General features: G+C 36.7%; 1 protein-coding gene across 1 annotated transcript in view; it reads right to left on the bottom strand.

The window, feature by feature from the left end:
* Nucleotides 1-896: 896 nt before the first annotated feature.
* Nucleotides 897-24,723, bottom strand: part of SNX6 (sorting nexin 6) — a 28,585-nt gene continuing 4,758 nt past the window's right edge. The window contains exons 5-16 of the mRNA XM_054400704.1: nt 22,686-22,790; nt 21,779-21,889; nt 20,118-20,239; nt 18,019-18,142; nt 15,959-16,054; nt 14,726-14,831; nt 13,275-13,350; nt 12,007-12,046; nt 8,886-8,972; nt 7,810-7,969; nt 7,037-7,122; nt 897-978 (exon numbers count right to left, since the gene is read on the bottom strand). Of these exons, the coding sequence (XP_054256679.1) occupies nt 925-978; nt 7,037-7,122; nt 7,810-7,969; nt 8,886-8,972; nt 12,007-12,046; nt 13,275-13,350; nt 14,726-14,831; nt 15,959-16,054; nt 18,019-18,142; nt 20,118-20,239; nt 21,779-21,889; nt 22,686-22,790 (1,167 nt within the window). The 3' untranslated portion in view covers nt 897-924. The remainder of the gene's footprint in view (nt 979-7,036; nt 7,123-7,809; nt 7,970-8,885; nt 8,973-12,006; nt 12,047-13,274; nt 13,351-14,725; nt 14,832-15,958; nt 16,055-18,018; nt 18,143-20,117; nt 20,240-21,778; nt 21,890-22,685; nt 22,791-24,723) is intronic.

A 24,723-nucleotide genomic window follows, 5' to 3' on the forward strand; every position in this document is an offset into this window, starting at 1 on the left:
TGCAAAGCATTTCTGCCAAAGAAATTGCAAAGTTGGCCACCAAGCTCAAAACAATTTAAGTGCACTGGATAGGAAAAGTCACAGACAAACAGACAGGCAAACAGATAAACCTGAGAATGCAAGTGAAAAATTACTGTGTGAGTATTTAGTGTCAGACCAATCCAATACTCAATGGTTTTATAGGATGAATAGAGAAAAAGCTAATTAAATCGATTTACTAGAAAATATGAAGCTTACAGATGATACAATGTCTGCATAATTTTAGAAAAATCATTGATTTCATGGTTTATTTTACAATAATTGGATTAGTCTACAAGTTAAGGCAAACATACTAATGCATTTGCTTTTCTTTTTAAATCATAGTTATAAAGGTTACACAAAGTTCTCAAAAATTTCTAAGAAATGTTCACAATTGAGAAAAAAAAAAAAAGATTTAAGTTTCTGGATATCAGTACATGGAAAAAAAAAACCCCAAACCAAACCAAAACTAAGACAGTGTATACAATGCCATTATAGTAACAATATACTAATATCTAATGGTAATATTTAAGCCATTTGAACAATGTGCTTCAAATGGTGAACTTGAGAAATGGTGAACTTTACAAAGGTAAATAAGATTGGTAGCGTATCGTAGTATTCATAAGATGAACATAATTATATTGGCTATTTTCACAAAAACAGAGCATTTCTGAACATGAAAGCATCATGATTAAATAAACATGAGTATGTATGTATAACAAGTATGCTGTTGCTTCATATAGTCTTGGAGCTACTTTCAGGTGTTGGGCTTAATTCTTTTGAAAGGAGCTGGCTTATATGCACGTTGTCAAATGTTTTCTCCAGGAACTGTAAATGCCTATTTAAAGTCATGAAAAGAAAATCCAGAGGAGGGCAGCCCTTGTTAGTGGGAGGACAGAGCGTAGCTTATGTGTCACCATTTAACACTGCCAGGCAGCTCTGCAGCAGCTGTAAGTTACCCTGTAAAAAAAAAAAAAAAAAAAAAAGAAAAATATGACCACATTTCCCTGCTTTATTTTATATTTGTGGCAAAACCAAACCAAACCAAACCATTTTTTAAATAGCAACACCACCACTGAGGAAGAATAGGCAGGTATTTTGCTTATGTAAAAATATTTATGTAAGTAACTTTTATCTTAAAGAATTATTTGGACTGTAGGAGCATTGTGTCATGGAACTAAAGGGAGCCAAGTTGAGATTAAAAAAAAATAAGCATTTAATACCGTTTTCATGTTTCTTCACAAGTTTCTCATTAAAGATTTAGTCTGGGCCACAAAAACTATTCACTGCAGAGCACTGTCTTAAAAATAAATTTCCAGTGATAGTCACTGGCATCTAATTCCCAAAGCAGAAGTATTAAAATATTATATTGAATACTGCAGTCACCAAGAAGCGTTAACCAATTCACAGCACTCAGTACCTCCAGGTTATAGCAGCCAGCTAAGCTCAGAGCTCTGTTCAAGGACAGGCCTTGCTTCACAGAGAGCAGAATGGTTTACCTGCTTAGAGCTATAGAAGTGATTAGCAGAACACTAAGCAAGCTTCATCTCTGGTGTCAAGTTTTGTCCTTCTTTCCAAACACAAAGGTGTTTTAGATTTTATTTAAAGCATTGTAACCCTACCATAAAAACCATCCAGGTTGACTTTCAGATTCTTGTATGAATTTACAGAACTGACACTTTAAAAAGGTACCCTTGTGAACTAAAGGCAATGTGGAAAAGCAAGCCAGGATTTACTTTCTAGGAAAAAAAACACCTTGATCAGTAGTCACAGTATTCAGGTTGGTTTGTGTATTAACTTATGCTCGGATTACTTTGAACTACTGGCTATTTGCTATTCAATAGCTGTACTAGATTTGTTCCCAAATATGAAATCACTGTTTAAGAAACAATATGAAGTTGTTGATAGTGTTAGGAGTAATTCCCAGTAGGCTCAGATAAAATGGAAGAAGAAAACAACCTGAATGTCCAGTTATAAACATAGGAGAAACTGTTGCTTTTTTTAAAAGTTTGGTATCCAAAAAGAAGCCTGAAAAGTTCAAACAAACAAAAGCACATAAATAAACAGCACCAGTAGCTGTGATTTGAATGTCCTTGATAAATAGCCCACACAAGTACTAAAGAATTTGTAAGTCTTACTTTGTCACTTGGAATGCTTTCAGCTGAGCTCTGGCAGACAGACAGGACAGTAGTCTTCAGCCCAGAAAGGTAAGAAACCTTAATTATATCCCCCACTAAGGTTCTAACAATCCACTTTAGGCAATTAACTAAATTAAAGGCCCCGAAGTAAAAGATTCCCAGCTGTGTCTACTGAATCCTTTGCAGCCATCTCCAGAAGGCAGTTACATCTTCAACAGTTTTTTGTCTTTGTATGCGTCTACTAGCAAAGGACAGTCACACACTATTTAAAAGCCTCTGATACATTCTGTGACATGAAGTAGCTCACTACACATGAGATGCATGGGGACTTGGTGGTCCATCTTTGCAGTGTACAAGATCCATAAATCTACAGTCTCTGTTACTGAACAGATAATTTTTAGCTGTCATGAAGTAAAGAAGGAAAAGGAGTACTTCAGTCCTCAACCCTAATACTTCAGTCTGAAGTGTTCTTTGTGGACTGTGTGCATGCTACGTATTACAAAAGTGTGACAGTGATCTTTTGTCCATCTCTTTACAACTGATTAGCAGCATGAAGTATTCTTGCAATTCACAGGCCACTATGTAGCACTCAAAAGATGGTCCCAAGATGCCTTTTATACATGAGCCATTTCCAGACTCAGCCACCCAGTCTACTGAAATTTTCCAAATAGATGAATCATTCATTTTCATTAGATCAAATGGACAAACATTCATGAGAACAACCTTACTCAAACTGTAATAAATCAAGCACAATAGGGGCTGTGAGCCATTACTCCTCCCGGCTGCAACATCTGACATTTGACTTGCATCAGCATAACTGAAGAAATTCCTACAAATTCAGATTCAGAAACGTATTCCTTGCCAGCTATTAGTTACTGGCAGAACCACGCTGACAGAAACATCCTTTTCAGGCAAGAAGGAATTACTGACATTTAACCAAATCCCTTGGCTCTGGATTTCACTTACTCCCCTCGGTCCATTCCAAACCAGACATCTGCTGCTAGTAATGCAACAGATTCTTTTGCCACAAAAACCCAGAGGCAAGAGCATACATATTAGTATTTGTAGAAAGAGATGTTTAGATATTCTATTTTTTTTATAACTTGAAGGAAGTGGCTATCTAGCTACAATTTTTATGTCAAAAGCCTCTAGAAGTATAGCCAAGGCTGTAAACGCCTTAAGTATATGCTTATAACCTTAGCAGTTTCATCAGCTATCAAACTTCCCTTTTTCATCTCAAAATCCAGCTGTTTAAAACCAAGCACTTAATCGGGTCTTACATTACCTACAGGTGCATGAAGTCATGAAGAAACACAAAACTACTAAAACAAAAGTTAAACATGACCTAGAGGGATAGTCAGACAGAATGGCCACAGAAAAAGAAACACCAATCTGTCTAGTACAGGTCAGAGACCAAGCAGAACCTAAAGCTGCAGTTTGGCACCTATTTTAAGTGTATCTAGGATACACGCTGCTGCTAAGACCTCAGCTCTCTCTCATTCCCAGCCAAAGCTGTGTGTTTTGACACAAAGGAATGCTGTGAAACAAGACTGAAAAATAAAGCTTTGAAAAACCCAGAGCAAATTTTAGCTTCATCTTAATCCACAGCTGCACACAAAATAGGGCCAGCATAAGGGAAAGGAAGAGAGTCATGTATCATCATCCTTCCTGGCACTTGCATCAGCTTAAAGCAATCTAACACAGTTTGGTTTTTAGCTTTTTCAAACATCTGGAGCTGCAACCAGGAAAGAGAAAGAGAATATTAGCAGATTAAAACAGGTATTTCCTAAGGAAGTGGTATAAACATAACTGGGCAGAGAGAGTGCACTTTGTATCTATATGGTGTCCTTGATTTACTAAAAGCTTGATTTCCCTATCACCCTCCAGCCTTCAGAGCCACACAGACAAATACAGCTTAGGAAATGCAACCCGTCTCTCAGAACCTTCTCTTGATACTTTGTCCTTCACTGCTATCTCTGTTTGGGAACTTCTGTTTCTCTCTCTGCACAGAGCAAATAACTTTTAACAGTAAATCACACAGCAACTTTCATTGTGGCTAAATTCCTTTCAAAGACAAATGAGCTCAGGTGAATTCCAGCATCCATGGCTGCATTGTATTTCAGCTCCATGCTTTCTGTGCCAGGAAACTCCAAGTTCAGAAGACACATAACTAGACCAATTCAGAAACAGGCATCTGTATGACACCTAGTTCAGCATCCCTTTCAGGAAAAAAAAGAAAAAAAAAGGAAAACAAACGAACAAAACAAAACAAAAAAAAAAAAACCAAACCAACCCCTCAACACAAGACTTGGAGCAAAAGCCTGCAACAGTGTTACCTGTTGCTTGCCTCTCCCCAGTTAGTTTATTTGGCTGGAAAGAGCACTTAAACCTTTATTGTCTACATGAAAAAGCAAGTAGATTTTTTTAATTCTACCAGCCCTCTTTTGGCAATACTACAAAAGGAATTAGGCATTTATAAACACCCCAGTTTAGCCCAGCTGAAACCAGAGCTACTTAGCCTCCCTGAAATGGAAGCATTGTTCTTGATTTGTGTGGTAACAAGTATAGAAATGTCCCCCTTTGGGACAAGGAGAGACTTTCATATTCCCCTAACATCAGGGCACATGCTATCTTAAAAAAAAATCCCTGAGTCTTCATGTATCTTCTTTCTTCCTTTTATGCAACTACTTCAGAAGGCTTCCACCAGACCATTTCATCCTTCAATACTCTATATGATTAAAAACCTATCTATAAGATTATCCTCAAATATGCTGGTCATAGTGTTCATAGGAAAATTCCCCATTATATAAAATGGAAACATATGATCTGTTTCACTTGTAAATTCTGTCATAATCCAACTCAATCTGTAGAAATAAAAGCACAGCAATCAAACTGACCCATCTGTAGTAGCTTGTTTTGAATGAATATGAAAAAACAGAACTTTCAAACCCAGTAAGAAACAAAATATCCTTTCATTCAAAGAGTGACACCTGTCAACATCTCAAGAAGTGTCACCCTTAGTCAAAAGGGCCTTTTATACTGAAAAACTTTAAATATTCAAAGTTGTCTAGAGACTCTTACAGTGCTCCAGGATAAAATAGGTGGAAAGGTCAGCAAAAATAAAAGTTCACCTTCAAAAACAATGCTGCAGTTCAAAGTTTCTATTACAGCCTGACACACTCCTTGTTAGTAATTCCACTAAGACAAAGTATCCCACAGATTGAGACAAACTACCTGAAGAACTCTACCTTAAACAAGGTGTGGTGCCAAATTAAAAACTGCTAAAAAAATTTAAGCTCTTCCAGGTAAACTGAGAAAGTCAAGGAAGTTAAAAGCTAAAGAATTTAAGGACTTTTCTCTGGCCTTCCACAGTTACCAGCTCTCAAAATTCAAGAGAATATAACTACAAGATTTTGACTTGCACAGAGAGTTAATACAAGTGATTCTTTATGGATACTTTACAGGGTAGAGACATTTTTAAGCACTCCACTCCAAGGCATGCAAGGACTTAGGCAAGGGTCAGTTAGAAGAAATGATGAAAGAGTCAATGACAGAAGCAGGCCGGAAGTGCTGGAGATCAATTCCCTTATTAAAGCGTGACATGGCAAATCAAAAAAAAAAAAAAAAAAAAACCTGTTGCAAGTATGACTTGCAGCAGGACTATCTTGAGGACATTGTCAGGACTATTCATTTCACTGAGACCCATGACCAGTACATTCATGACCAGCACATTCATGACTCAACATGGATTTCTGGGCTGGATATAGACAGTGGTTATACACAGAGAAGCAGGATGGTTGAATAGGGGCCAAGTACTATGAGAAGTTTTAAGACTTTAGTGGAAATACAGCTGAATTTGTGATAGAGCATATTGAAAAAGGAGTATTGCACACCTTACTGATTGCCAACTAAAGATCTCATCAACCTCACTTATACCTACATAGGTATTTTTTTTTTTAAATCAAAAAGTCCCCAGAATAACCCTTTTACAGTGCACTGCTTTTACAAACAAGGGGTTTGACAGAGTGAAGATTGACACTGTCAACACTACTGAAAAAGAGTCTCTCAGTAACACTACATACCTCTTAACTAGTCCTTTCAACACACATATTCCAAGTTCATTTAAATCTTGGTAGCCGATGCACTTTCAGATTTGTGATGAGAATGAGAAGTGTTAAAAAGCTGCATTTTAAAACAAAGCTGCCTCCTGCTATAGGATTGTTGAAGACACCGTTGTACTTGTCTATGAAATCAGAGCAGCTAACTTAACATTGAGTTCATATTTAAAAGGATCAAATACATTGTGAAATTTAAATTTTTCTCTTGCAAAAATTTATTCTATTGAAAAGGTTTTGTGCAACAATTCTCTTTTGCTAGCACCTTATAAGTTTAAAAGCAAAAATATTCAAAAAGCATATTCAGAGTACCACTGATCTGACTTCAGACAAACGATCTCATGCTCAATAGTTTGCCTATCCTATACACCAAGTCCCCAACATCTGGATAACAGAAGAAACCACTTCCTGTCTCACAGTGAAATAAAATGGTGCAATGAGGTTTTAAAAATAGGCAGATATTCAAACTCTGCAGCTATAAAATATCAAACAGCTACAGAAACATAAAACTGAAACCAAAATTATCTTCAAGGAGATGAGTCTTCCAAAGGCATCTAAAGCACACCAGTCCAACAGAGATATTTCACCTATGCTTTGTTTTTCCCTTTATTATTCAAGGAAGTTCATCTTTCTGGATGATGTCTACCTTCAAATTCCCTTTCCTGAATCTGAAGTGTATCACATAACAAATGTAGCCATTGTGGGTTTTCAAGCATATAACAGCTAAAATCTGTTTAAATACAGGCCAGAAAGGATCACAGTTACCTTAGCGTGCTTTAATTCCAGTTCTGCTAGTTCCACCAGATTTTTCCTGAATGCTGCAACTCTTCTTGTCTTAAAGTCTATCAGTTCTACAAAAAGTAAAAATGGGTAATTAACAGTATTACTGAAAGGGCCTTCAACTGTTCACAGATTTCCTTCAGGAAGAAAGAGATAAAAGGATGAGAAAAGGCAACAGGAAAAAGCTCAAGTTTAATATCAGCACATTTCAGGTTCAGAGATCATTCTACACTGTTGGATGAAAGCAAACCATCACTGGAGCTCCTCATCTCTAGCTAACCTTTTGTGGATGCAAAGCTCTTTTGAAAAAAAGGCTGCAATACAGATGGTTTTAAACAATTCTCTTATTCCATGTGCACTGTTCTTTCAAGGCTGATATGTGAAAGTCTTTAGGGAAGATACTAAGCTAGAACTAGCATGAAGAAAGGAAAAAGCAAGTATGCTTTATGCATATACCTCTGTGGCTAATAGGATCACTCATTCTCCACTGTCTGATTTATAGAAATCATCAAATTCTTAAATGATAAAACCAGAGAGCATGGTGTTTAAACCTTGAAAAAATCTGCCCCAAATCATGTCAGATGACTATTAGGTCAGAACAATCTTAGCCTAAAAAAACCCTAAGTTTCCAGAAGAAACACTTATTAAAAGATAACAGTTCTTTTTAAGACACAGAACAAAAATCTAGTCTCATTAATAACATTCTAAAATCTGTTAATTTTCAAGTGGTAAGACAAGATCAAAGACCACTCAAATACCTTGTTTTGCTGATTCAGAAATCTTCTCAAACTTCTGACAGCATATTTGCTGAGTAGTTTCAGCTTGTAACACATCTTTGTTCTTTGCTCTTGCTTTATCCAATGCCTTATTAGCATTTTCATAATCCACTAGTGACCTAGATCTTCTATATAGGAGATCCTATAAAAAAAAGTATAAAATATGTACGGTGTTTACAAAAATCTAACCAAGGATTTTAGTGTATATCAAACAAGAAAGAGAAAGAGAGAGAAATAATTTCAGATTTAGTCTTTTTGTTGTTGTATTTCAATTCTTAATAAGTTATTTGCATTCACATTACTTCATTCTGCAGGTCACAGGAACATCCATACTGGATCAGACACACAATTTAATAGTCTGGTCTGCATCTTGTCTGACAGGGGCTAGTAGCAGATGGCTTAGATGATACTCAAAAAAAACCCCAAACAAACAACAAAACCAACCCAAGAAGAGGGTTCCCAATCATGGGAAATTTCACAGCTACTAAGATTAGCAACAGACTACATTTATGTTATATATTTGAAATACACACAGGCTCCAAGAAACAGATAGCAGTTTTTGTGCTGTCATCTTCTAAGCACAGACATTTTCTGTCATATGCTTCCTCATTCTATCATATTACATCCAACAACACTAAGAATGAAAAGTTCATAGGTATAGAACACTAAATCTGGCCCATGTGTTTTTACATCAGTACTCGCAGACCATCCAGAACATTCCATTTTAATATTTAAAAAACAAGAATTGCTTGCAGTCTACAAGCAGCAGACACATGAACAACTGAGGAAGAACTCTACCACTGTTTTTAATTATACTGCACAATCTGGCCTTAGTAAGTGGATCACAGATTTCCAAAGAGTCAGTCCCATGATCAGCAACTGCATTGTTGCTTCTTACCTACAACAGAGATCCAGGTTTTACAGTTGAGGGAGAGATTGCAGGCCAGAGGTGGCAGCATTTTAACCTATCTACTGCATACTTCTCAAGATGATCCTTTATTTTCTTTTTTTTTTTTTTTTCTCTTAAGAAATACTGAACAAAACCCCCATAAATTCACCTTAGCAGCTTGAGATTCCCTTAGGTAGTATTTCAGAAGATCAGAAAGCTTAAGATCTTCATCAGCAGACACCCGGGCCTCTATTTTCTGGAGAAACAGTAAGTAAAAGCATCAACAAAAACCCCACTCATACTTTAGGTATTCAATTGCATGACGTAAAGACAAGATAAAATATACAACAGACCATGACAGATTGTCTTTTTCAAAATCTAAGATTGTGCATTTCTAACAGAATATTTAAAGCTGCATCACGAGAAGCACTATTCGGATTTTGTAGTAAGACGTAAGCAATAACCTGCTGTGTGAGTAGGCAATAGGCTTTCTATTTTAACAAATGCTTTCTTCTCAGCTTCAGTCATACACCAGAAAAACAGCAGAGAAATAAAATCTTATCTAGCACAAAGAGCCACACGAGAAGTTTTGTGTTGCTTTTGAGATCAAAGGAAAACTAATTTTTAAGGCACTTTTGCAGGCTAGCTCTGTACCTGCATTTATTGAACGGTCCAAGAGACCCATACACTTATTTGCTTGTATCTGAAACAGACATTTATGTGTATTTAGAAACACAGTGCATTAAATCCTACTTTAAAAAGGAAAAAATAAATTTAAAAAAGCAACATTTTGTGTTAAATTTCATTCATTTTCTTCGCAGTATGTACTCATGCAGAGACAGCTGTGTTTGGGAAATGCACGCATTTGTCATTCGAAAGTTTTCCTGATATAAGGTATGCATCTTCTGCTCTACCAAGCCAAACATGTCAGGCAGAAGAGACAAGATCTTTTAAAATATGGTTAAAAGCATCAGCAATAGTATTTCTGAATCAAATTACTGCAGAAACAGATCTTAGCTCCAAGAAAAAACCCAAACAAACAAGCAAAAAAACCCACACAACAAATAGCGTGACCACCATTTTTTGGATTAAGGTTTACATTTCTTCATCCCAAGAAGGAAGGCCTCTAAGCATTTTAGAGCTTTACCAGCATCTTACACAGAAGACAGGAAGACTGCCTAGAAATGTTTAGCAGACTGAAGACTCCTAAGGATCAATTATTTCACAAAACAGATGAATGAAATCTTACTCTTTTTCACAGAATGGTACAACAGTTTGGGTTGGAAAGGACCTTACAGATCTTCTAGTTATAAGCCCCTTGCCATGGGGTCACCATCCATTAGATCAAGTTGCTCAAGGCCCCATCCAGCCTGGCCTTGAATGCTTCCAGAGATGGGGCATTCACAACCTCTCTGGACCACCTGTTCTAGTGCCTCACAACCCTTCACAGTGCAGAACTTTTTCCTTACATCTAATCTAAATCTACCCTCTTTCGCTTTAAAGCCATTACCCCTTGGTCCTATCACTGCATGTCCTTGAAAAAAGTTCTTCTCCAGCTTTCTTGTAAGCCTCCTTTAGGTACTGGAAGGCTGCTATAAGGTCTCCCTGGAGTCTTCCCTTCTCCAGGCTGACCAATCCCAATTTCTTCAGCCTGTCTTTACAGGAGAGGTCCTACAGCCCTCCTGATCATCTTCACAGCCCTCCTCTGGACTTGCTCCAACAAGTTCATGCCCTTCTTATATTGTGGACCTCAGAACTCAACACAGTACTCCAGGTGGAGTCTCACAAGAGCAGAGTAGAGGCAGTGAATCACATCCCTGCTAACCACGCTTCTTTTGGTACTGCTCAGGATAAAGTTGACTTTCTGGGCTGCAAACACACGCTGACAGGCCACACTGAGCTTTTCATCACCAACACTCCCAAGTCCTTCTTCTCAGGGCTGCTATCAATACATTCTCCACACAGCCTGCATTTGTGCTTTGGATTGCCTTGACCCAGGTGCTGGGCCTTGTTGAACTTCATAAGGTTTCCACCTGTCAAGCCTGTCACCTCTGGATGGCACTCCCTTCCCTCCAGCATGTCAACTATGCCACACAGCTTAGTGTCATTAGCCAACTTGCTGAGGGTGCCTCAATCCTACTGTCCACATCACCAACAACAAAGATGTGAAATAGAGCCAGTCCCAATACCGACCCCTGAAGAACGCCACCCATCACTGGTCTCTATCTGGACATAAGCCATTGACCACAACTCTGAGTAAATTGAGCCAACTCCTTATTCATTGAACGATCCATCCATCAAAACCCATGTCTCTCCAATTCAGAGACAAGAATGTCTTGCAGGATAGTGTCAAATGCCAAGTACAGGTATATGACGTCAGTTGCTCTTTCCTTATCCACCAACACTGTAACCCTGTCAAAGGCAGACACCAGATCTGTCAGGCACAAGCTGTTCTTCTCAAGTCAGGTTGGCTGTCACAAGTCACCTCCTTAGTTTTCATATGCTTTAGCAGTTTCCAGGAGGATCCACTCCATGATCTTGCTAGGCACAGGTGTGAGACTGACTGGCCTTTTTAAAAATGGGAGTTACACACCCCCTTTTCCACTCAGCAGGAACTTCACCAGACTGCCACAACTTCTCAAATATGATGGACAGTGGCTTCACCACTTCATCCACCAGTTCCTTCAGGACCCATGGATGCACGTCATGAGGTCCTACGGACTTGTGCACCTTCAGGTTTCTCAGCTGGTCTTGAGGACGATCTTGGCATACAGTGTGTGGTTCTTCATTCCCCTGGTCCTTGCCTTTACCTTCTGTCACTTGAGCAGTGTGGCTGGACCACTTGCTGGTGAAGACTGAAGCAAGAATGTCATTAAGTACCTCAGCCTTCTCCACATCCCAAGTAATCAAGTCTCCTGTTTCCTTCCAGAAAAGGCCTACATTTTCCTTAGTCTTGTTTTAGTCACCAACATACCTATAGAAGCTTTTCTTGCTGCACTTGGTGTCCCCAGACAGATTTAATTCTAGTCAACTTTGACTTTCCTAACCTGATCCCTGCCTGCTTAGACAATTTCTCAGTATTCCTCCCTGGCTACCTGTCCTTGCTTTTACCCTCTACAGGCTTCATTTTTGTGCTTGAGTTGGGCTATTCCCTACCACACCTTGCTTATACACTTCATACAGAAGCATGCATAAAACACCCAAATATTAATGCCTAGTTGACACAAGATGTCCAGCCACTTCCAGGATGTACACAAAGAATATAAGTAGAAAGGTTTCATAGTACATACCCTCGTTTTGTCAAATAACTCTGATACCTTCAGAAAAAACCTGCACAAAGGAAACAGCTTATATTACAAAATTAAATTTGAACAGTCTGATTATTTTCTAGAGCTCAAAACATAATTTGTGTCTGGTAATGTAAGACCTTAAAAGCACTGCTTAGAACTGTGATTCACAGAACTTAGAGGACTTAATAGTTTCAAATTAAAGCACTTCAAATGTTAGGGAATTGTACAACTTAAGAAAAGGTAAGGGATAAGCAAAGCATAACAAATGGATGATTTTTACTAAAGAATAATTGCACAGCTTCTCAGGGATTCTTTCTGCTTCTGTGAATTAAACTCCAAACACCACCACCCTGGGTAACAGTTCTATGCAATTATCAAGTGTCCTTCACTCAAATTTGAATGCACTTCTTTTTTTCCATACAGTAAACATGACGCATGCCCTACTTGGAATTTAGGGAGGCTGAACAACCATGTAGCACATTTTCATCAGAGGAGACAATACAGAGGTTCAGTGTAACAGCAGGCTGAATTCAAGTGCAATCATGCTATTCTGACAGAAGACAGACATGATTCCTGACAGACTTGAAACAGACTATATCAGATCTCAACACTACAATCAAAATAATCAATATGTAAGCTATCACCAGGTAAACTAATAAAAACTTTCACACTCATCTCCCACATGCCATCACACTAATAAGTGTACATATTCAAACGGATCAAGATTGATTAGCTAATTAGCTATGTTTTGCTTTCAGATACACAAAACTTCCTATCAGGCAAATCACTGAAAGATTAAACATCTGTACACAGAGACCCTTTCCTATTTCAAGGGTTTAGAGACCTCTGTAGATTCCTTTATTTCCTAAGGGCAGTAAAATTGCCAGAAGAGCAAAACTATTTTTCAAGATGTTGGTACAGGGAACACCCACAAAAATCAGTACACTCAGACTGAGACTTGTTCTTGCAGCACGTCAGAGCACTTAAAACACTTTAAAAAAATAGCATAGGAGTTTTTTTTCTTATTCTATGAGGACTTCTTTTCATCTGCTTAATTTTCTACAAACCGCAGAAACCAGCATTTTTTTCCACACAAGTATCAGAGGAGAAGTATTAAATGAGCCTACTGCAGAAATGAAATACTAGAGAAGAAAATCTCTTTATGTGATAGAACTTTGGTGTTCTCATAGCAAGAGAGCTACTGATCTCAACAGGTCATCATTAAGACTGCTATTTAATTTCTCCTTAAGTTATTAACAGTATCTTACTTGCATATATCTGTGGAGTCCTGTGTTCCTAATGCATATAATGAAGAACCAATTCTATTATAGTCATCTGCCACACCTAGAAAAAGAAATAAGCACTTCTTTTACTATTTTATTCCTCTTCTTTCCAAAACTTCAGAATTTTCTTCAAAAGTAAGTATTTTTCTGAAAGGAACATAATTTAACACAAAACCAGTAATAAAACTTCAATCCCGTGACTTATTATGAAGGAAAACTTCACGCAAGCCTGGTGCTCTCACCAAATCACAATTTATCTAGGAATATTTAATACAATTAGCAACTGCTGGGTAAATTTATTGTGCAACTGTGTTCGGTTTTGATTTGGTGGAAGATGTACAAACTCGATGGCTAATGTCTGAATTTAAATCTGAGTCTAAAAGTTTAAAACCATTTGAAAAAAGTATATTAAAAAAATCCCAGTCTGTGCTTGAGAGCAGTAAATTGGAAACAAGCTCCAATCTACTGGAGCACAGCACTATGTGTGCACACCTAATTTTCAGAAAGCCCTCACCTTTTCAACAAGCACTCACTGATTGAGATACCATTGGTGTTAAAGCATTTTAAAAAATGAAATTAAAAGCAGAGTTTGTAAAGAAGGATGCAGAGTTTGACTAGTGAGGTGCTGCTATGTATTAATCATAAAGACCAAATATTTGCACATTTGCTTTCGGTATAAACTCAGTGGAAGATTGAAATGCTAATGGATTCAAGCAATGAACAGAAAAGGAGGGTTTTGAAGTTTATAGGCCTTTAAGCAGAAATTTTATTTTTTTTTTTTTTAAATAACACAACCTCATTTTAACTGATAGAGTCACTTTCCACTCAATTCATTATTCCATACATCCCCAAGGGAATCACTGCAGTTGGTTACAGTAGTATTAGGAAGACATTAACCCCCCTCCATTTCCTCTTGTTAAAATGTAAAAATAGACTTTTTGCTGGAAACAGCAAGTCAGTATCTTTGCAAGTCCTGCAGCTCTCTGTCCATCATAAGTTATCCGTAAACTACAGATTGCCCATTTCCAAAACAGGCTTCCCAGGTCATTGCTCTACTCCTCTAACCAAAATTTCATGTCCCAATTTATAGTCTGATAACAGCTGTCAATACACATCCTAGGCAATTTCAGTTTGATAACCAGTGAAGCATTGTCAGGAGTTTGACCAACCCTCTGTAACATAATTTCTAACAATTTTCCTGTTTCTACAGCCAACATAAAAAGCTCTCTCACTGCCTAAAGTTTAGCACCTTACTAACAGGAACGAAGTTTTAAAGTCAGACCGACATTCTTTAGACTGTCCAAAGACTACAGTTTGAGAAAATAATTCACTTTTTGCATACAAAAAGAAAACTAACAATTACTGCCCCAAACAAACCACTTCTGTGCGCTCTAAAAACTAGTACTATTCTCACCCTGGAAAAAAAAGCAACTCACTTTTATGTGATCTTGTCATTTTATCAGATTTGGCAGAGGCATCTTTGACTCGGTTGTGGTATTCTACGAGGAATGTTCTTTCATGTTCAAAGAAGTCATCCACATCCTACAAAAAACCAACAATTTTAAAACCAGGATTTCACTCACTGAACAGAGTGACTGCAGAGTAAATTTGCATACACTGTTGTTGCTGTGACATGAAATACAACGTTTCTATTGTCTAAAACAACATATGTAAACTGATTCCTTCACTTATCACAATCTTAAGTTTTATTAAGAATTTATAACAAAAGCATATTAGAAGGTGTAGATAATTAACTCTGAAGTGAAGGAAATAATTTAGTTACTAACTACCACTTTAGTGACAGAAAAATAGAGTATCTAGAGAAAGGGGGAGGGGAAGACAGACACCCAGTTGTACAGATACTGTGGTCACAGCAGAGACAATATCAACTCCTAGCTCAGGAATGCTGATCTTGATGATAGACTTCTTTCAAGTTGGGAAACGTAAGTAAATTTTAATATTTTCTGTTTTACAGTTTGAGATGTTTGGTTTACGACTACTTTAAAAACCCCTCTAAAATAGCACAAATAAATGCTCAATACCAAGCTGTAACAAGAGCTTTGAACAATGTAGCTATGAAAACTGCTGGTTATTTGACTTCAAATGAGATCAAAATCATCTTCTGCAGAATGTATGTTTGTTATAAAACTAATCTTTCAACTTTTGGAAAAGTCAAAATGAAACTGGGTTTTTTGGTGGTGTGATTTTTTTTTTTTTAATCTCAGTTACATCCTTGTATCTACTGGGAAAATCAGCAGCACCTGTATTGCATAGCTCTCAAACAGCAGAAGGATGTTACAAGGCTGGTGAAATTCACACTGCATCAGAAACTTCTGAACTGCAGAAGCTGTCAAAGCTAATGTGCCTTCCCACTATATAAATTGACAAGCCTGAACAAAAAAGCAGATTATCAATTATCTATGGATTAAAAAAATGCTTAATTCCCTAAAACAGAGGTAAGAGTACAGTAGGCCTACTTTCACAGAAGCAATCAGATCAATCCCAGTTATCTTGATTCCAGAGCAACAGGTTCCCTGCCATGCTCTAATTCTTAAGTTAGATACAGAACTATACTTAGCTTCTTTGGAGCTAAGTAAATATTTGCTTCATTAAAAAGTTGACAACAATGTTAATATATTTTAAATCTTGATATGTCCAGCAGTTATCACCTTTACTCCTGAAACAATGACACCATCTGCTGATTTAACCATGTTCTTAAAGAAGTCTTCAAGTTTCTCTTTCTTGTTTTTCCCACGAACACTCAGCTGAAAATAAAATTAATTTATCAAGTCAGTTCATTTTCTGGCGGCAATAAAAGCTTTAAAATAATTTTTTTAAAAATAAAATTACATAGCACAACTTGCTACTCCTAAACCAGTTTTCTTGCTCTCTGCTTAGTCTTTTATTTTGCATTAATGAGGATAGGACACCATCCACCCAGAATGACAAACTACCTCACCTCCTAGACTGTTGTTTATGATCTAAAATACTATTCCAGGGAAAAAAAAAACAAAGAAACAAACAAACAAAAAATCTAGCACCTAAAGATAATGCCAAATACACATGCTATACATTTCAGTTATTAATAATACAGTATTTATCACACTCAGTATAGATGTTAACCTAAGAAAGCAAACTGTGATTATATTAAGTGTAGAATGGCAAATCTTCACTATCAGAAACTGCAGAAGCAACTACCCCTCACTGCACTGAGGATAATCATGATTTCAGCCTCCTCACACTTCTGCTGTCCATCCACATTTGTACCATTTAGGTAAACTGAGTTCCTGAATCACTAAGCATTTCTGCATCAAGCAGCAATAGGATCCTCAGTAACATACTCAGCCGAGCCAGTCTTAGGACTGAATGTTGAAGAAATCATTGCAAATTCCTGCATTTTTGAAAAGCAACTGAAAACTGTTTGCAGAACACACATAACCACCAACTCCAACACTGATGCTCAAATTGAGTAACTCATTAGACATCACTGTGCATACGAAGCAGCATTTCTTTATTCAGTGCTGGGGGCACGGGGGGGTGTTCCAAAACCCATGAGCACTGGTGAAAATTTCCTGTGGTTATTTACACATAAACTCTTACTAAGTCAAGCCTATCTAATGCAATTATGCCTCCTGTCTACTACATATTCATGGGGCATGATTCAGTGAAATATTTGGGTATCTGCACCTGCTTGAATCATTCGAGGGTCTCCAAATCCCCTCCTCATATTACCTTTTATAGCACTATAGGCACTTTGACGTTTTTCCCAGCCACTTTAGTCACCAACAAATAAAATGTTCAATAAACATCCTTTCTTATCTAGCTTCTAGATTGATTAGGAGGCAAAGTAAGAGTTTGAAAACAACTTGCATCAAAAACAGTAGGTTTCAATAATTGATGAAAAACACGTGAAAAACATCCCGTGACCAAGTGATGCAATAAGAAACTCAAAGTCCCCATGAAAACAAAGAAAAAACAACCCAGTGCTGCTCAGGCTTTGCTCTTTGAAATGAGGACAGGCATAAGGCCCAGCCTTTCAAATTGCAAGCCTAGAATGATAACATCAAAGAGTTATTATGAATCCAGAAAGTCCTCTCCATTAATTCAAAAGTAGATAGCAAATCAGCATGTAACATGCAGATAGCCACATTAGTCCAGTATCTAGAAAAAAAATAACCAAATTCTGACTTAACATTACTAACAAGAAGGTTTTAGTTATCAGAAGATTTAATTGAAAAACCTCTCTAGGTTTGTTAGTAACAGAATTTAAACCACGGTTCCAAATCTTGGAAATTAGCATTCCGTCTTTGTTGCATCATCCTTCCCCACAAAAAAAAGGAAAAAAACCAACAAGCCCCTCCCCCCTCCAAAAAAAGCCCAAAGGAAAAAAAAAAAAAAAAACAAATATCCACCCCAAAGAATGGACAAGTGGAACCTCAAATGAAATCACCATCAAAAGTTAATCTTTATAATTCAAAAAAATATTGGATTCCCATTCATATTTTCGATGCTGAGGCTAGAGCACATAGTGCATCTGGCTCCCCAGGTGGCAAGAAAATTAATTCCTACAGACTAAGTTAATTTTTAACTTTTAAAATACAAATATGCCTGGTATGAAGGAACTGATGCAATTTGCTTCAGGAGGTAAAGCCCTCTTAATCAATTTTCCATCCTACCATAAAAGTACATCTTGATTTCTCTTGCCAGCAATTCAGTTTTCAATACTCACATCCTGATTATATTCCAAGAACACATGGAAATTTAAATCCTTTCTCAAAATAGGATGTGCTGCCACGCGACACAAAAACACTTCATGCATTGCAACTGTCTTCTTGAAAATTGCCAAATACTCACTAAAAACAAAAAAACAAGACAGACATAAGAATTTCACAGGAAGCAATTAAGCTTGAGATTAGTCTGCTGAGCAGATTTAAGAGATCCTCAGTAAAGATACAAAATTATAAGCTGACACAGAAGAGGTCAAGACTCCAATATTTCATATATGCATAAATAAATACTGTAATGTTAATTCTACAGGGAAATTTGAAGCCCTAACATATTTCAGAGAGACTTTTAATGAAGATTCAACAAATACCTTCTAATTTTTAAGGCTAGCTAACACAGACTGATTTGCTGAAAATGTGACCTTCTTTAATTGTCCTTTTCCCAACTCCCCAAGCATCAAGAAATTGAGATAGACTACAGTCACTAGGTACCATGTAGCTGATGTGTAAATTCCTTCCTCCCCATCTCCATCCCCTTGCCTATTTGCACCCTCCTTACTTATTTAAACATTCATGTAGTTTTGTAAGATGTTTAGATAGCAGTCTTTTTATTCCATGTTAAAGCATCTAGCCTTTTGGGGTCAAAGCTTACATGGATGTCTTGCTTCATAGTGGTTCTAAAAGTGAAATTCAGTGCTGCATTTGGTAGGTAAAACAAAACAAAAAAAAAATTGTTTAACTGTGACAATTGCATAGTTGCCCAGTTCAGCCAACTTAACTTTAAAGAAGTTACTGATTTGTGACTTAAAGGAAGGCATTCTTACCAAGATAAGTTTGCTAGAATTAATTTTGCTTTGCAAATTCAATTAGTAAGATGTAACATGTCTGAAAATGAGGGAGGGGCTCTTTTCCCCGTTCTGAGGTCAGATGGTGAAATGATAATCAACACTTTTGCTTCCACTATGTGCAAGGAGGTTAAGATTTACATACCAGCAAACCAGCAGGGTCAGTGTTGGGAGATGTTTGATCTCAGTGAGAGTAGTAGTCATTCAGTGAAGACAAAAAAGGAGGATGCAGAGGATGGAGGTGGCAGTAGAAGAAACCCAAAGTTTTCTGTGTTATCCAACCCCTAACCAGACCACAAGAGAATCATGATCAGGGCCGCTGGAAAACCACAGATTCTTTAAAATCTATAGTGTTTTGCTAATTTCCAGTTTTCTGCATATGAAGTGTATATCTACTCTGCTATAAGGTATGTTGTACGTAACACTAATACAGAGCTTTTTAAGACATTTGCTCACAGCAGCTGAAGTTCGAAGAGAAAGCAGCAGTTCTAAGAGTTCTATGTACTTTTCTTGCCAATTCAGAGCTCTTGATAGAAGCAGTCTAGAAGCAGCGTAAATATACACTTGAAAACTGAAACCAATGACAGGAAAAAGATCAAAGAAGTGAATGCATGATAAGGAAAGTGGATGAAGCAAGGCGAAACTTCACTGTGTAACTCAGTATGGAACAAAAAGCCTTAGAGCACATATTTCAACACACATTAAAATTCACAGTAAAGGAAACCACTATTTTCAGGAAGTATATTCTCCTTGCAGAAAAAAAATAGGTGGAAAAAAAAATCTTCTAGTAATCTCCGTATTTCTTGGGCATCAGAAGATTGGCATCTATGTTTACAATGCCAACCACATGCAATCACTACATGTATAAAAACCTTAGTCTTGTTATGCTTATAAAATGTGGAACATCACAACTAAAAAAGACAGAGGCTACCTCCTCCCTTTGCAGGTGTTCTGTGAAGAAGAAGAAGATCCAGCTATCTTTTTTCCTTATAAAACAATGCTCATTAACAAGTTGTTGGGTTTTGTTTCTGCTTCAGATCTTCCTCTAAAGTATTTCTACAATTTTCCTAATGGCTCTGATCATGATCACCAAAATAACCCTGATTATGTAGCACCTGGATTCCCAAGTCTATATCTTAGTGAGAACCATTACAGTGAAATCAGAAACATGGGACAGCAAATAGCATTAAAAGTTGAGGGACATATATATATATTTTTATATATATATATAAAAAAAAGTAGCACTGAATTCTACATACGCTTCCAGTTCTTGTTTCATCTTGGTGAATTCTTCTTTCGTCATTGATCCTTCCCCTTCCCCAAGTTTCTGCAATTTCTCCCTTGAGGCATCAAAGTCAGGCCTGGGGGGTGCTGGTGGAATCTGGAATTGAATCAGGGGTGGGGTTTAATTGCTCATCCTCTCAGCCAAAAAACATCCATTCAGTACAGGAACTGTAGACTGCCTGAAGCTTTTTAATATGTGGCTTCCTCTTTCATGATTCATTAGAGAATTTATGGATAAAGTCTCTCATTCACAAGTTGTATTCACATGCTGTATTACTACACCAATTTTAGCCAAGCGTCCTTGAAGATTACTAAAATATTAACTAATGGCTTCAGTAGTTTAACTATAACAGAAACCAAATAACACATAGCTTTCCCATGACAAGGAATTAAAACAAAACTAATTATAAAATAAAGATTTTGAGTTCTAACTTCTTTGGTAAGCATTATTTCTTGTTTAAAGAAAAAAAAAAAGGAACTGTTTTCACACCATCCATTTATAACTCCACAAAACATTAAACTAAAAACCCCATTCCATATTGTTTGCAGGCACTAGTTCTTTATTGCAGTACTGTTGACATTAAAGATACATCTGTTGAAACAACAAAGCACACAGTAAACAAGTTTCTGGGTTAATCTTGTAATAAAGTCTATTAACCTTGAAAAAGAAAACACTGCAAACTAACCCTGAATTGTTGTCAGTAAAGGGACACAGAACAAAGCTAAACTATGCTTAAATTATAGTTCATCAATATTGGCCCACTACATTATTGCATTACAAAAAAGAAAACTCTAGCATCTACGCAGTCAACTGCCTGAAAGTAGTACCAAATTGTGGGTCTAGTCCCTTCAAGTAGCTTTTCTGAGTAAAATAAGACTAGCTCAAGAACAGCATGACACACATTATATTCATTGTCCTGTAGCCAACTAGTCCACTTCAAAATACAGGCTTACTTCCTGAATCAGCAGACACCCACACACACACGAAAGAAAAATGAATACTTAACTTTCACACCAAGATGTCAAATATACATAACTGTAATTAAAGTATGAACAGCAGCAACATCATAAGGTGACTATTTTAGGACCTCTACTCCTGAAACAAACTTCCGAACTTAAGTGTATTAAGGTTCTCTATATTTCTAGATGGTATTGGCATTGTTTTTTCCCCTTCAAGTGGATTACGGTAAAATCGTTCTGATCTTCATAACAAAAACTGGAAAAGTCTAATTCTTAGAGCCCAGTTACTGCACTCTGCCATCCCAGCTAAAACAAAAGCAACATGAAACTTGTAGCTAAGTTAAACATTAAACTGCAAGAACAATACCATCAAGTTATACAGTTCACCTATCTCCCACACTTAACATGGTGGACTTAAAACCTGCTTGGATATAGTTTAAACTACTCACTCATTAGGAGTGAAAGACAACAAAGCGTGAGAACTGCAGTAATTTTCCTCCAAGCTTTGCTTCAACCATTAACTAGGAGTAATTGCATAAAACGAGACATTAAAGCATCTGATTTGATAAGGAATGGACATCTGCCATTTCAACTGCATTTAAAAAACAGTCACAAGTACTTTTGATACAGCTCACAGAAAACAGCGCCCCTACACCAAAAGGGCTGTAATGCTTACAATATAGCCAGCGTAGTCCTCATTCTCAACAAAAGAATCATGAAGCCAAATAAACTCTTCATGTTGCCGGACAACAGAAAATTCATTTTGCTTGAAATTTGGTAAGGAACTCTAGAAGGTGAAAACGAAGAATTATGAAATAAAAACCCAAACAAAACAAACTACATACAAAAAAAACCTTAATTATATGAAACACACTTTGAAGAAACAACAAAAATATCCCTGTTATAATAATGGAATCATCAAAAAAAAAGTTTGTATAGCAATAATTACCCCTTCTTAATTAGTACAGCAATCAATTGGAACAAGCTGCCCAAAGAGGTTGTGGAGTCTCCACTGTCAAAACCCAAACAGACAAGTCCTTAACAATGTGCTTCACCCCAATTTAATGGTATGAGCGAAGGTCGAAATGGAACTAAGTACCTCCAGAAATTTTGTTCAGCCTCAACTATTCAGTGATTCTGCCATCAATAAACATCCAAATGTAAAAAATTAAGAAAAGTCATTAACAAGCAGTAACAAAAAATTATTCTTCAATGCAATTCCACTAGGAAATACATGTTTAGAATCTGAAACCATAGCTAATCTAATTAAAAAACTATACTGAAGAATATTGAAGTATATTAAAGATTCTACGTGCAAACAGGCCAATTAATAAACATGGGAATGGTGTGACAACACATCAGTACCAAAAATGAATGTTACATTTTTTGTGAAGTTTTGTAACCTCAACTGTTTGGTCATCTGTTTCTTAAGCACTGTAGCTACACAGTCTCTTAAGCATGAGACAATGCTATTTTCTCATTTCCTTTGGATTGTGTTATGCTTGTTTCAATAAACAGTTTAAGCAAACTTTCTTTTCTATGTAATTGAGAAGAATGTTCAGTGTACAAACTCAGGCACTTACCTTTGTATGGACAGTGAATTTCACTTTGTCCCTCTCACTGAGCGCGTCTGAGATATCCACTTGCAGAGCAGCATCAGTCTGGAGATCTACATTTATTTGTCTAAGCTAAAGAAAGAAAAATCTATTTAGCTTAAATAATAATAATAAAAAATTATATTTCCCTCATTTTTCCCTTGAGAATAACCCTGATTCTGCAATGATGAACATCCTTAGAACACTAGGGACACATTACAAAAATACCCATCATTAAAAGATTATTTCTAGCAGAAAAAGAAATTCCAGAGTTCTGATTCATGGCACCAACAATCATACAAATAATTTTATTTATCATGCTTATTACTGCATTATTTTCATTACTGTATATTGTTATCTTGCTAATAATTGAGATGCTCAAGACAAAGTACATTTACAGACAGCAGCAAATTTGGTAGGTTTTTCCTCCTCATTTTTCCTTTCACTCCCCATCCTAATCTACAACCTGTTCCAAGTGAATGTACTGGTAAAAGTAATAAAAGTAAAAACATTTAGGAGAAAAATGGTCCTATAATTCAAGGACACAAGAGCTATTAAGAGATCTAGTTTACTCACATTCCTTTGTTTGACATTTCCCGTCATACAAGGAAAAAGCTTAAAAAAAAACCCAAAACCCAAACCTAAGATTTCAATCTCCTCAAAAATCAGCAGAAGAAATGGCAAAAGTGCAAGGAATACTTTTTTTTTTCCCCACAAGACATAAAGCTTGAGCTCTCTCACAAAATAGCTCCAAAGCCATACTGAAAATAAAGTAAGACCATGATCAAATATAGAAAAATTGGAAGATTATCTGAGCACTGCAACATTGGTCAGAAACTGGACTGAAGGCTTCAACACTACTGGTGAAACTAACTTCATCTAGATCCCAACTGGAAATTCCCCTTGCACCCTTGTTCTAGAGCAATGTGTCCCATAACAATTTCATCATCACAAACATTCAGACTATCTTTACAAGTACTAAGGCTAACTTTGCAATGTTCTCTAATCACACTGTCAAAAAAATATTTCAACATCATGTTCTAAGGCTTAATTTTTTTTTACTGTTTTCTTTGATGCTGTTTTTTCCTCTACATTCTATAGTATAAAAATGTTCTGCCATACAAAGATACAGACTTTCTCCCCACAAAATTTTTCAGATTGCATTTTGAAGTCTGTACTCAAGTACAAAAACACTTTAAAGTATCAGCCACACAGTACAAAGGTTACTCGTGAGAAGATTTTGAAGGTAACGCTGCAAGGCACTGGAAGAGCACTAGGAGAAAAGCATCAACTGACACATCTTGTTTTCCACCAGTTATCTTGATCCTAAGTCACAACGGTCAACACTCACCCTAGTTTTCTTGTTAACCTCAATAAATGGACAACTTTGCTGCTTACATAGACCAATTTATCTTAGAATTAGTGTGTTAAAGTAAACCAAAATCACATAGTCTAGCATATTCTGCTAGGCTAGCAAAACAGCTCAATAACTATTACACAAACGGTAATATTTTTTCCTTACAGCAAAGTTGGAAATCATTAAAACCACTGCACAGTAACATATTCACACATGTGACTCAGGCATTGCTTTTCACTTTGTTTTCCCAAGGTTTAGGGGGTCACTGCCTCACACAAAGGCATATTATCATGCAACAATCCATTGCGGATCACTTCTGAGAGGCAGAATCTCTTAGCTCCTACTGAGTTTCCCAAGTGCTTAACATCTAATTTAGGAAAGAAAAATATAATCTGACATACCAGTATCTGCCTTATGTCATGACACCACATTCTTCAGTTTTCAGTGGTTACACCGTCTGGAGTACTGTTTTTCTCCAGTGCCCTACAATACCTTAATACACACAATCTCTGCAAATGATCTGGATATCCAAACAGTATTTCTGTAGTCTTCCATAAGTCAAAAAATTTTCTACTAATTTCCTCCATTAAAAAAAAAAAAATGGTACAGTACAAAAAAATCTACAATTCAGGAGAATGGTACAACACAAGTCTAAAATTCAAGTTAGTC

Source organism: Indicator indicator, chromosome 4 (assembly GCF_027791375.1).
Source record: "Indicator indicator isolate 239-I01 chromosome 4, UM_Iind_1.1, whole genome shotgun sequence".
NCBI lineage: Eukaryota > Metazoa > Chordata > Aves > Piciformes > Indicatoridae > Indicator > Indicator indicator.